This window comes from Morone saxatilis, unplaced genomic scaffold (genome assembly GCF_004916995.1).
Source record: "Morone saxatilis isolate NCDOM2014 unplaced genomic scaffold, NCSU_SB_2.0 Contig24, whole genome shotgun sequence".
Lineage (NCBI taxonomy): Eukaryota > Metazoa > Chordata > Actinopteri > Moronidae > Morone > Morone saxatilis.
The window spans coordinates 18,210,198-18,222,751 of record NW_023339807.1 but is presented as its reverse complement, the minus strand read 5'-3'; the positions used below and the strand labels follow the sequence as shown (position 1 = coordinate 18,222,751).

The 12,554-nt window shown below is 41.1% G+C and overlaps 1 protein-coding gene across 8 annotated transcripts in view; it reads right to left on the bottom strand.

Moving 5' to 3' along the window:
- arhgef1b (Rho guanine nucleotide exchange factor (GEF) 1b) overlaps nt 1-12,554 on the bottom strand; it is a 30,044-nt gene that overhangs the window by 5,058 nt on the left and 12,432 nt on the right. For 3 of the 8 annotated variants that reach the window (XM_035671685.1, XM_035671686.1, XM_035671687.1), the window contains exons 8-29: nt 11,603-11,632; nt 10,624-10,735; nt 10,431-10,509; nt 10,190-10,219; nt 9,570-9,770; nt 8,462-8,609; nt 7,389-7,400; nt 6,341-6,505; nt 4,748-4,938; nt 4,482-4,628; nt 4,112-4,194; nt 3,653-3,778; nt 3,404-3,518; nt 2,564-2,664; nt 2,302-2,376; nt 2,100-2,175; nt 1,330-1,497; nt 1,157-1,244; nt 949-1,062; nt 760-812; nt 506-649; nt 266-391 (exon numbers count right to left, since the gene is read on the bottom strand). In XM_035671685.1, coding sequence (XP_035527578.1) covers nt 266-391; nt 506-649; nt 760-812; nt 949-1,062; nt 1,157-1,244; nt 1,330-1,497; nt 2,100-2,175; nt 2,302-2,376; nt 2,564-2,664; nt 3,404-3,518; nt 3,653-3,778; nt 4,112-4,194; nt 4,482-4,628; nt 4,748-4,938; nt 6,341-6,505; nt 7,389-7,400; nt 8,462-8,609; nt 9,570-9,770; nt 10,190-10,219; nt 10,431-10,509; nt 10,624-10,735; nt 11,603-11,632 — 2,384 coding nt within the window. Of the gene's footprint in view, nt 1-265; nt 392-505; nt 650-759; nt 813-948; nt 1,063-1,156; nt 1,245-1,329; nt 1,498-2,099; nt 2,176-2,301; nt 2,377-2,563; nt 2,665-3,403; nt 3,519-3,652; nt 3,779-4,111; nt 4,195-4,481; nt 4,629-4,747; nt 4,939-6,340; nt 6,506-7,388; nt 7,401-8,461; nt 8,610-9,569; nt 9,771-10,189; nt 10,220-10,430; nt 10,510-10,623; nt 10,736-11,602; nt 11,633-11,731; nt 12,303-12,554 lie in introns of those variants that run through there. The other 5 variants (XM_035671693.1, XM_035671688.1, XM_035671689.1 and 2 more) reach the window with 5 other exon arrangements.

Genomic DNA, 12,554 nt, shown 5'->3' with positions numbered 1-12,554 from the left:
ATCTCTGTTAAATATGAAGCTACAGCTAAGAGACACTTAGCTCAGCATAAAGACTGGAAACAGGCAGAAACAGCTAACCTGGCTCCATCCAAAGTGCCTACCAGCACCTTTGAAGGTCACTAATGAACACTTTGTATATTGTTTGTTTTATCTAAGGTTTATGGTGGACTACTTCTTCTTCTAGCTTCATATTTAGCTTACAGACATGAGAGGAGACACGGTATCCATCTTCTCATTTACCTCTTTAAACAACACAAACGCCTACCTGTCAAATGACAGCTATCCATTTGTTGACTGGGCCTCTCTGATTGTTCCTCTCCATTTTCTTCATCAGGCTGTGAGTCTTCTGATAGACTGATGCTGCCGACCAACAGCCTTTTCAGCGACATGACTAACACAGGACACACATTCGGAGGTTTCATTAGAAAGACAGGCAAGCTACTATGAAAGAAAGGGAATTGTATAAAAAAATGTCTATCAAAGTGCAAGGAAGACCCTAATTTACCTTCATCCAAAGCACTGTTGGCTACCTTCTCCTGATCGCTGTTGGAGTGGCCTATCAAGTCGAAGCCTTTTTCTGACAGGAAATCAATCAGCCTGTACCTGTGGTCTGAAGACTTGTCATCTGTCAAGCTGTCCTTATCTCGGTCTACGGACAGACACAAGGCTTAACATTGGTTCCAGCTTTCAGAAATGTGCAACAATAACAAATTTGTACTATTTATTAAGTGTTCAACTGATAAAACACTGCGATCTCACCGCTGCTGCTTTTCAGAGCTCCGTTCTCAGTCGGGCTCAAAGGGGCAGTCAGTCTGACGGAGAGAAAATGACAAAAGAAATGAGATATTTTGAGATGGGTGAACTTTGGCAGGCGATGAATATATCTTGCTCTTTCACCAGATGAGTAAGCACATGCACACACACACACACACACACATGTGCACGCACACATACGCGGAGGGACTAAAGGGAGCTCCTCCAGCTCCAGGAGGCAGTGTCAACTTCATGGGTGCTCCACTCTTCTTCAGATCATCCACTGCTGTTTTTATCACATCAGTCCAGCTGTAAACACAGGCACAAATCAAATTACAATTCATCCTATGTTTTACCTACCTAACCAATATGATTAATCTGTTTATTCCTCTCTGACACTTACATTTTCCTCTCTCCGACAGACTGAGCTACCAGTTCATAGATCTGAGCTCCGCTGTCCCAGGTAAATATCACATAGAAGGCCTTTCGATCTGACAGAAAAGAAAAGGTTGAATAAGGCTGATCTTGCAATGGAAGCGGCCGTATTTGTCTGTGAAACGACTGTGTGCTGCTGACCTGTGGCCACCTCCCGCAGGAAGACTGAGTCCAGCTTGATAATGGGGCTCAGCATCTGCTTGCCCTCCTGCACGGCGATGTTACTCTTGCTCTGGCATTTGAGGACCATCTTGTCATCTTGCCTCTGGAGGAGCACCAGCAGGTCTCCAAGCAACACACACTGCACCTCTGATAGACAGGGAGAAGAAGGAGTAGGACAGTGATGCAGAAAATATGGCCAAGGATGCAATCTGTTTTCCCAATTCCTTATAGATTTTTTTTATGCATATGGCTTCATTACTTTAGATTGTTAGTTCTAAATAGTTTCTAAAGCTCATGGCCTTGACTGTAGTTTTTCTTTATTCTGCTGCATACAGTTGCCCATATAGGAATAAATAAAGTTGAATTGAACTGAATTGAGGTTATGGCATTGAACTGGATAGTCAAAAGGCAAATGAGTACTCAAAAAAAACAAACACCTGAACTGCAGCTGGGTTCCTTTTTATAGTAAACCTTATCTACAAATTTGAAAAAGGGAAATGAGAACAGAAACTTTTCTCAATACCCCAAAATAAATCTTCCTTTTGTAAACAGATAAAAGGCAATCTAAGTGTATGTTATCGAATAAATCTAATAAATATTAATGTGAGTTTGGCATGACTGGCCTTATAAATAAGTTAATTTAAATGAATAACAGCTCAAAAATGGTTCAGCAAATGTTTAAATGTCTAAAATGTTCTCATCACAGGTAGTTTGCACTGCATGTAATGTACACACAAGCATATATTTACCAATTGCCTTTTCCTTTGTCACTTTCCAGGTCAGAGGGCCTTCATAAAGCATCTTTTTCTGAGTCAGGTCGATGTTCTAGTAAAGACAATGAGAGAATAGTGAGAACTTTTCTTGCAACAAAAACATCAAAGAACTCAAATTTCTTACCTTACACAAAGTGCAACAGTGTGTGCAGACAAATTTTGTTGGAAGAAACCTTACCTTATATACAAGATAAAGCTCATTACTGGGTTTGAGCCCTGATGTGTCCAATTTACGCTGGTACTCCTTGAGAGTCTGGGAACAGACAGAGAGGTTAGGGGGTCAGACAGAGGACAGACAGCACAGCTCTGAAGTAGAAGTAGTCAAGCAGTAACAAGCAGTAACAAGCAGAGACCTTCAGAGGCCTCAAAATGAATTTACTCCAATTGGTGCTCAATCACTACATAACAGTGTGTTGAGTGATGGATTGTGTGTTTCTCACCAATAGGTTCTCCATCACTTTGACCTCCTCATTGACATGGTTGAGGATCTTTCTGCAGCACTCTGCGCTCTGCTGGATCCTTTCCTTCTCCGTCTTATCGTCTGTGGACACAAAACCGAGTTGAGGAAAATACAGCTTTCACAGCAGAGCCCAAACAAAAGCCATAAATCATGAGTATAAATCGTTTAAGGGTTTTACTAGTATGCTTAAGTTAGTTGTGCAAATATTGTCCACATTTATCCTGCGTTCTGATATAGATTGGCACATATACTTCAGTTTAAATCATTACCATAATAATCTTCTCCATTTTGACATGAAATCATTTACTCATAATTTATACATGTAAAATACAAGCCCATGTATCAGCTTGACATACTAGACATGGAGTCATTAGTGGATGATCCCATAATTGTATTTTTAACAGAAACATAGGAAATATAGGGCCGAATGACAATATATGCCATGAAACAATATATAACAGTATTGTTTAAATACATATCTTTGTTTACTGAACTCGAAAATGTGGCCATAACAAATCATTAACAATACTACTAATTACTAATAGTTACAAAACTGTTTTTTTTTTAATCACAACATACAGTACATCAATATTGTGATGTTTAATTAAACATACCGGGACAGGATTTTGACAATTTTGCCCCCCTTTTCACATTCACATTTTAATAATTAGCATAATTAAGTGACCTGTTATAAATACAAACATAAGGTCTAATAAATATGTTTACAGGTTTGCCAGGACTTCTACTCACTTTCACGCAAAAATGAGACACAAACAGGCATGGGACACGGACACACACACACACACACACACACACACACCTGTGTTCTTGGCAATATTCTCCAGCAGCAGCGGGTATTTGGTCAGTCGCTGCATCTCTATGGGAATGATGTCCTTGAGCTGCAGCCTGCGGCACTGGGGCTTACTCTCTGCCTCCTGGGATTAAAACACATACAACCGTCAGAATGAGAGCACGTATGGGACCACTTATTTGACTTCTTGTATGTCCATGCATCTGTGAGTTCATCCATGTGTGTCTTGTCGTGTGTGTGTGTGTGTTTTCATGGTACCAGTATGAAGGAGTTGAAGCGTGGCTCTTTCTTCTGCCTGCTCTTGATCTGGTCCAAGGCCCATGACTGGTGACTGCAGAACCGGGCTGTCAATTTCTGGAACCACTCCCCCTCTGTACCCCCAAACTGGAAGACGCACACACACATATACATGACACTGGTTGTGCTAGCCAGCATTAAAGGAATGAGAGCAATAAATAGATAAGCAGATGGATACAGAGCTGGAAAAGGTACAGAGTAAAGACTGACAACCAATATAATGGTGCAGATGTTACAGCCATTTTTTTACTTTCATAGATAAGTATCTGTCAGCATTTTTTTAAACCAACAAAATCAGATTTTGGCACAATTACTGACTTTTTTTTTGTCAGCACAAATATGAATAGCACTAAAAACACAAATACTGACAGAAGAAGAAACAGAATGATACAAAGAGAAAAAAAGACTATGGTGACTCACTCTATTCAGGACTGTGGTGCTGATGGATTTAACTATGAAGTTGTCATCCAAACGCAGTTTCTTCAGGTTCTCGTAGAAGTTATCTGGATTCACAGAGACAAATAAACAATTCACTTAGTATAAAATATAGTGAGCAGTTTATGTAGCAATCTCCAAATAACAGTCACAAAAGCAACAAAGAAGTGACAGTTATTGTTTTTGATTTCTGCATTATTCTTGACACAACAGACACATTAGACACATTAGTACACAGTACACCTTTATCACTGGCAACAAATATACAACAAAAAGCTTCACACTGTTTGCCTAGATTTAGATTTACTGCATAATGGGTGGTTTGTTGTGTGGAAAGAGTTCATGTCTGACTCACAGTGCATTTCAATGATCTCATCCAGGCTGGGGAAGATGGTAGCCAGCTCAGGTGCAGTCAGGAGCTCCTCTCTCTCCATAGGCTTGGAGAAGATCATCTGAAGGACACTTAGCATCCGCACATGGGCATGCTCAGTAGCAAACAACTCTGAGAGGGGAGAGGGAGAAAACACAGAATAAGAAAGGGATAGCCTAAGCAGCAAGTTCATTTTATCTGCACATCTGTTTCCTTCTGATCATGTGCTGGTTCATCTCTCTTCTCCTCACCATTGATGACCTCCTGCTTCTTGATCTCCTTCTTGGAGAGACTGGACAGGGCTTCTGGGGAGGCCAGCTCCCTCCAGTTGGGCGGGTCCAGCTCAAACTCCAGGAAGCGTGGCTCCATCTCCTCCAGCTGTGGGGATGGGCTGGTGGGGGAGTGGCCGGGACCTTCAGGAACTAAAACTGGTCCATCAGCACTGAGGAACGAAGTGGGAGAATGATTCATTTAGACGGGTTACTACAATGTAATTCCAGTATGACCGGGATATCAAGTAGTGCTAGTGGAGCTTTGCCGGCTGTGGAACAACAGTATCTGTGAACAGCTAGTTGTATTTCTAAATGTACACCAGGGCTGTCTCAACATTAGATAATGTAAGATGCTCAGAGTATCTAGTAGATAAGCTATCTACCAATGTCCTTGAGCTTAACTACAGTATGAAAATAGAGCCTCACATTAACGGAGGCTAGTAGTTGCATGTTAAGATTAACACTGTTTTGCCAGCCAGCTAACTAGCTTACAATTAAAAATAACAGGTGGAGATTTAGGTATAATCAAACTGAAGCTTTTCAACTACAAATTAAGGTGCTTCAGAGTAAATGTTGATTTATACTTGTGCGTTGGCTCTACATCAGATCTTTGCCGTACCCTACGTAACATACCTACGCCATTATGAGCATTTATATTTGTGCACTGGTGTGTCTGCGTTGTTCAGCAAATAGCTCAGCCAAATCGTAGGAAGGCAGCATTCCATGTGTGCCTGTCTGTGTGTGTGAGGACACATTTATCTGAAAATGTGCGTGTGTGTGAATTAGTGTTTGAGGAGGGATTCTCAAACATCAGTATTAACTCATCTGAGTGTTGCATGAGTCACTTCCCATTCTCAAATAATGCACACACACACCAAGGGGGTCTGCGTCACTGCGACGTATAGTTACATTTCTGATTTCATGGGCATGTTAGGCTATGGCGTAGGCTATAACGTGGGGTACGAAGCTATGCTGAACCTACATCATCAATTTGACACAGAAGTATAAATAAGACTTGGCCTTTTTCTGTTGCATTTATTCTGGTGGATTTATATATCGACTAACAGCAATTAAACTAACCTTTAATAAAGGGCTGGCTAATGTCAACCCAATGGTCAACATAACTCAATAATTGTTCCCCTGAAGAGCTAAATGTCTGAGCTTTCACTGAAAATGAGAGTGGTGTTTAACAGTTACTCACTCCCTGTCGGTCACAGCACAGGTCAACGATTAGAGACAGATCCATCAATAATGAGCCAGTAAACCTGTCAGTTTACTTGATTGATTCATTTAGTTTGTGTCTACAGCAGACAATGGAAATGTACCCTTTAAAAATCATTGGATTTGTTTACACAAAGATTCATTTAAATATCCTTTCAAAGGGATCTATCTAGTAGTCCTGAGTGAGCCAGGTGGGTTTGATCCATCAGTATTCTCATTACTACTAATCACTTTCAGATTATTTCAGAACTGCTGCACTCATCCTGTTTTATCTGTCAGTGTTTGACAGCCTGTCCCTGCTGTGCACTTGTCCAATCAGAGAGGCATTAAGAGGGGGTTTGTCCATCTTACGGATGGAGGTGCTGGGGGGTGAACGTGGTAGGTGTTGTTGGTGTGGTAGATGGCGGCTGGAGGTCCACATCACTACGGGAGCGAGATTGTTTGACCCGGGAAGAGCCACGGCGGCGAGAGGAGTGCCGGTCCACACGGGCACTCTCACTACGCATCACTTTCCTACTGTAGGGAGGGAAGGTGGGAGAGGATGGGGGAGAGATGAGAAAAGACAGGGACAGAAAAAGAAGGAACAAATGCAAGAATGGACAGATGGATAGGAAAGAGAGGCCACAGGGAAGACAAGGAGAAAACAAGAAGGAAGGAGAAACAAAGATGCCAGAGAATGGGTAGAAGAGATACCAAAAGGCAGGGAAAACAACAGAAAATATTTTTTAAGGGAAGGTCAGTTGAAGAGAAAGTATCACAGTCATGTGCAGTCAGTATGCACAGACATTTGTGTTTATTATGAGGGTAAAGAGGAAGATAAATGATTTAAGGTACAGGAACAGAGGATTTAGACAAGAAAGGGAGTTCAAAAAGAAAAAGGAAATCACATCGACAAAAGATACAGAAAGAGAGAAAATTAGTGAGTGTGCAAAGTGATTATGCATGACACATGACATGCATATTGTTAGACAATGAAACGTAAAGAGTGTGCTTCATATATTGTAGACATGGTAGTACTTGAATGCCAACACATTGGACATTTCCTTATGAGTTACTGGGAGCCAATGTACAACAGTATGTTAAGACAGTAGCCATGCATTCTTCTACATAATTTCTGTACCAAGAGTTCTCAGTTATGCAACTTTAATGGTCATTTATGTCAAAGGTTCTCTAAATCCACACAACGTGCATTCACATCCACTAAAAATAATCCAACTTATCTCAACAGTCAAGTTTACTCTACCTCCTTCACAAGCAGGTACATGATACTTAGCCGTGTAGTGTGTTCAATGTGCTCAATGAGGGGTGTGTATGCATGTAAGTGTTTGTACATGTGTGTTGTGTGATCAGTATAAGGCCTGAAGCATGTCCATGACTCTGTCAAGGCGCTGACACCCACCTTGTCTTCCGTCTGTAAAAACACGGGACACCACATCATTACACGCCCGCCTTCATACAACTATTGCAAGCCACAGTAACAACCATAACATGCAAATACAAACCCCAACATGATATACTAAACAGGTTTTAGCCGCTGTCAGAGTAGAGCATGCCAAATACGACGCCAAAAGCCCTTGGCACAACATGTAACCGCACACACTGTTGAGACAAGCAGGACAGAGGACGGGCCCTGGCCACACAGACACCTTGAAAAGCACACGGGGCGAGCAACAAAAAATGTTAAACCTATTGGTTCAGTTTTTACTACTAACTAAAGTAGCAGCACAGTGTGAAGCTACTTTGTCTAGAACTGTAGCTGTAGACAAAGTTGATAATCTTACTATCTTATAATCATATCACCACGTCTATATGTTAGCTAAAATGTCCGCAACATAGAAAGGCTCATCATTAATCATTGCTATATAACCATAACAATTACAAATGTCTCAGTCTATCACCTTTGTATTGCCCTGTCCAATAAAGAACACAAGGTAGTCAGAACTGCGCAAACAATGCCTATATGCAACATGAACTGCAATGAAGCTCTGTTGTAAACATTAGGAGATGCACAACAGGACACACAGAGAAGAACACAAGTGGGACAGAATGATATTAGGAAGAAAGCATTACGTGCCATTGTGAGAAGAAAAAAGGAGAAAGATCATGAGAGAGAGGGAAGGCAAAGGGCTGGAAGGGAAGACTGGGTCGGAGTTCACCTGGTGAGGGTCCTTCTCAAACCTGCAGGCTCTGTTAGCTAGCGAGCAACAGGCAGCATGACAAAAAGCTTGCACACGGCAGGGACAGACTGCTGGGGGAGTTTTACCAAGCTCCCTCAGCCGGAGCAGTTCAGACACGTTTCACTTCCCCCTTTCCCCTGCTCGTTGGATCAATACAGTCTTTACACTGAACACCTCCCATACAGGCTAATTATAATCTGATTACATCCTATCCTTTCTTATACCCTCTTATTGAAACTCTACACTGCAGTTATAATCTCACTACCGCTTTTGTTACCATCTCCATATGCCTCACCTCTCTTTCTCTGTATTTTCCTCTATGGGAGTGTCTGGGTGGCTGGGTGAGAGGGGCTCCCCGGGGGTCAGCCCTCCTGCAAGCCCAACAGGGGACACATCACCACCGTCTGACTGGGTCGGAGGCTCTAAGAGATTGCTTGAGAGGCCTAGAAGATTAGAAAAAAAGGGGGCAAGAGTACAAATGAGGGGTTATATTTGCATTTTTTTCTGTTGAAGGAGAATTAGTTGGTGCTTTTATTCAGGAAATTACCAAATGTATATCTGGAATCAGAAAAACTGCTTTTTGTTTTACTTTAAAGGACCTGTGTGTAGGATTTTGTGGCATCTAGATTGCAGAATGCAACCAACTGAAACGCCACAAGCGAGTAGTGAGAAACTTTGGTGGCTGCAAGACTGAATCAAAGAGAAAGGCCGTAACTAGAGCCAGTGATTGGTTTGTCCGTTTTGGGCTACTGTAGATACAGAGCGGTCCAACATGACGGACTCTGTACAAGAGCACCTGCTCCCTCTGTAGATAAAAAAACATCTCATTCTAAGGTAACAAAAACAATTAGTGTATAATTTGTGATTATACACTAATGAAAATATACCTGTGAATAGTATATTTCATCTCTGCCAATTGATCCCATCACAACACGGTTGTCTTACTTTAACGTTTTCAGTTTGCATTTAATTTATTGCATTTATTTTGTTAATTTGCGTTTTGTTTCAATTGAAAGACTAGTCTCATTAATTCTAACACGTGATAAGAAGTAAATTAACTCACAGAGAAGTAGCAGAAACCCCTGCTAAATACAAAAATTGGCGAATCAGAGTTCCTGTTGCCTCTGTCTATTAATTTGTATTTACAGCCTCTCTCGAGGAGTGCCTCCAGAGACCAACCACTTTGGTCCAGCCTGAAACATTCAAGGTCTCCAGTGAATAAATCTGACTGGCTGCTAACAAGCTAACATGTTAGCACTGTCATTGTGAGCATGCGAGTAGAGCCTCACAAAGTCGTTAGCATGGCTTTAGTCTTGTTTTATTCATGGATTTATCATCTATCATCACAATAGTTTCATACTCCAGACTCCATAGAACACAGTCTAGTCAATGAGCAGGCTTACCATCAATGTGTGAAGACTCTGGGCTGTTGACAATGCTGTTGTTGTTTCCTGAGCTGTCATTGTTCTCTAACCCAGGCAGAGAAGCGGGACTCCCACTGGAACCAGACTTCTTGCTGGGGAGGGACAGGGCTGGAGCGTCAGTTAGGGAGCCTCTGCCAGGAGTTAGACCCTTGCGCTCCGGATTCACTTTCTCCTTTTCCGCTGAAGAGGGGGAAGAGCGCGACAAGTTTGACAACGCACAACTATAGATTAGGCAGGCGCTGAAGAACATGCCCCAAAAGAACTTAATTTTAAAAAAAAGGGACAGAGACTTCATGAGACAGACAAACAGACAGGATGAGGGTGTAATCAGGGCCTCTGTAGTGAATGAAAGGGTTAGTGTGGTACAAGAGAACATCCAGATGCGATAAGTGTGCAGTGTGTGAGGTTTTCTGGTGATTAAAGAAATACAGTACCACTAATTCTTCAAACACCCTAAAATACAGAATCAACTAAACGATGCTCACCCACATCCCCTCACAGTTTGATTTGGGACATGCAGACATGCTTATGGGTTGATTAGTAAGGGATGTGACCATTCTACAGATAAAAAGAGGGTGGTAACTCTAGACGACTAGTACCTTCAGCCTCCGGTTTAGGTTTGACCTCAGCTGTAACAGGAAAGAAGGGCAGGACAAAATGTTCTCATATCCAGATGATTCACGGACATCAATATTTTAAGATACTCTATATTTTATATTCATATAATATGTAACTTAAGAAATTGTAATTATTTTACAATATTATTGAGAAAAGGTCAACAATGAGATACTAAATGCAAAAAAAATAACAGATTAATCGAGCTCAAAAGCAGATACATACTGTTGTTGCCTGCAATCCAGCTGGGGATGCCAGGAAACACCCCTCTGGGCTTGGCCTTTGTGGATTCATCCTTCTTATTCTGGGAAGATAACACGTGTAGGGAGTAAGAAAGAAGTTCTAATTAAAAAGAAGTCGAATGTATGGGCTAAAAAAACACAAATGTTATCCTTATAGGTAGGTGATGGTACCATACCTTTACCAGTTTACTCCTGAAGAAGCCTCCTCTGGACTTCTTGCTGTCAACTGCCCTGGTTTTAACCCCAAGGTGCTTCATGTAGAAGGCCACTGCTGAAAAGATGGATTGGCTACGGGACAAATTAGAGAAAGGTATTAATTAATAATATGCAATACAGATTTTTGTGAATACTAATTTGGTAACTTTCTGTTTTGCAGAATTTGTTTTTATTTAAGTAATTTAAACTTTATTTATTTAACTTGATTTATTGCAATGCTTGAGCATATAAATGCAGTACAATACAGCGATGCTGCACTGTGTGTTTGTGTGTTTGCATAATCTCTGGTGTCACTGATGATCAAATGAGGTAAGAGTGTGAGGATGCGCAGATGTAGAGAGGAGGGAAAAGGGAGGTGAAAATGACCAGAAGGGGAGAAGAAGGTATTGAAAAGAATTGGGGAGGAGAGAAGAAATATGACACAGGAGGAGGAGCTAAGGGGAATAAGGAGGGAGGAGTCCTCTGGGGATGTGCACACAACAAAAGTACACGCATCACCAGTCAGCACAGTTTTACAGAGCATGCTGTCTCAGTACATTGAATACAATATAAAGAACTTTAATCACAAAGGACAGGAACTCAGAAGCATAAAAAAACTTGCATGCATGACATTTAATAATTTACTGTATGTGCAACACATTAATCAAGAAGTAGAATGTTTAAGAATGCATCTCAGTCAATTTACTACTACTACGTTCTACTACTAAAGAAGAAAGATATACTAGGAAGAACTGTTTCTAAAGAAAACTCAGCTAAAAGAAATGTTTAATGAGTGTTTAGTGCACTTGAGTCATTATGCAAAAATCTTGTGGTTTGACCACACCCAGGGTTGGAAGAAGAATGCAAATCAAATGCTCCATGTGCACAAATACCCACTCAAAAAGAACAATCATGCAAAGATTTTAAACATTATAAAAAAATTAAAAAAACTTAACTCACCATTTTTCCTCATCAGGGACAATTGTAAGTCTGAAAGAAAAGAGACAGGGGTCAGTGATGTTACAATGAAAAAGAGACAAAAGCAAAAACAGACTAAAACAGATACTGTTCTTGCAGCATCAGGCTCACCTCTTCCTTTTAAGTAGCATTTTTCCTTTCTCTTGCTCGACTGCTTATTAAGTGTGTTTTGGGCCGGTGGAATCTGAAGTGACTAAGCTTTTCCTGATCCAACTCAAAGCTGATTGTTGTGATATTGTGTTCAGAGCAGAAGCTATTGAACATATTCTAAAATTTGCACAAAAAAGTAGAAAAAAAAACAAAAACAAAAAAAAAGATCAAAAAAGTAAAAGATGCATCAAAAGCTGCACCTCTGCCCGCTCTAACAACAATTTTAAAATCAACTTGCACTCTTGAAGATCTGCAAATAATTCAAACTGTTGTGTCCAGGCTGTCTAAAACTTTGTCTGCTCTGGTTTGTCTCTCTAGTAAGCTGTCTGCCAAGTCAGAAATGCTCCAGCACAGCGGAAATGTCTATTTAACCCTGATTTTGTCTGATGCAACGTGCAGGCAAGACTGTGGAAATTAGATACTCATGTTTTTCTATGAACATAAAGGATGGGAGGAGTTTCTCTGGGATTTCCCTGCATAATCCAATCAAATGGTCTGGTTGTCTCATTCGCATCTCGAACACGCCAATGAGAAACAGCTGGGGCGAGGTCACTGTGTTGTGGTTGACTGGGGGGGGATTGGATTGGGGCGACTGGGTGCAAGAGTGTGGGAGAATGGGAGAATGTAAGAGTGAGGGGAATAGAGAAATGATTGTCAAGGGGAATGAATAGAGTGAGACTGAATGAATCGTTTGTGCATTGGAGATAGAGATCCAACTGTGTGATAGTAACTGAGTGAGTCAAAAGCCGAATTATCATGTCTTTGATACACACTGCTTTGCAGG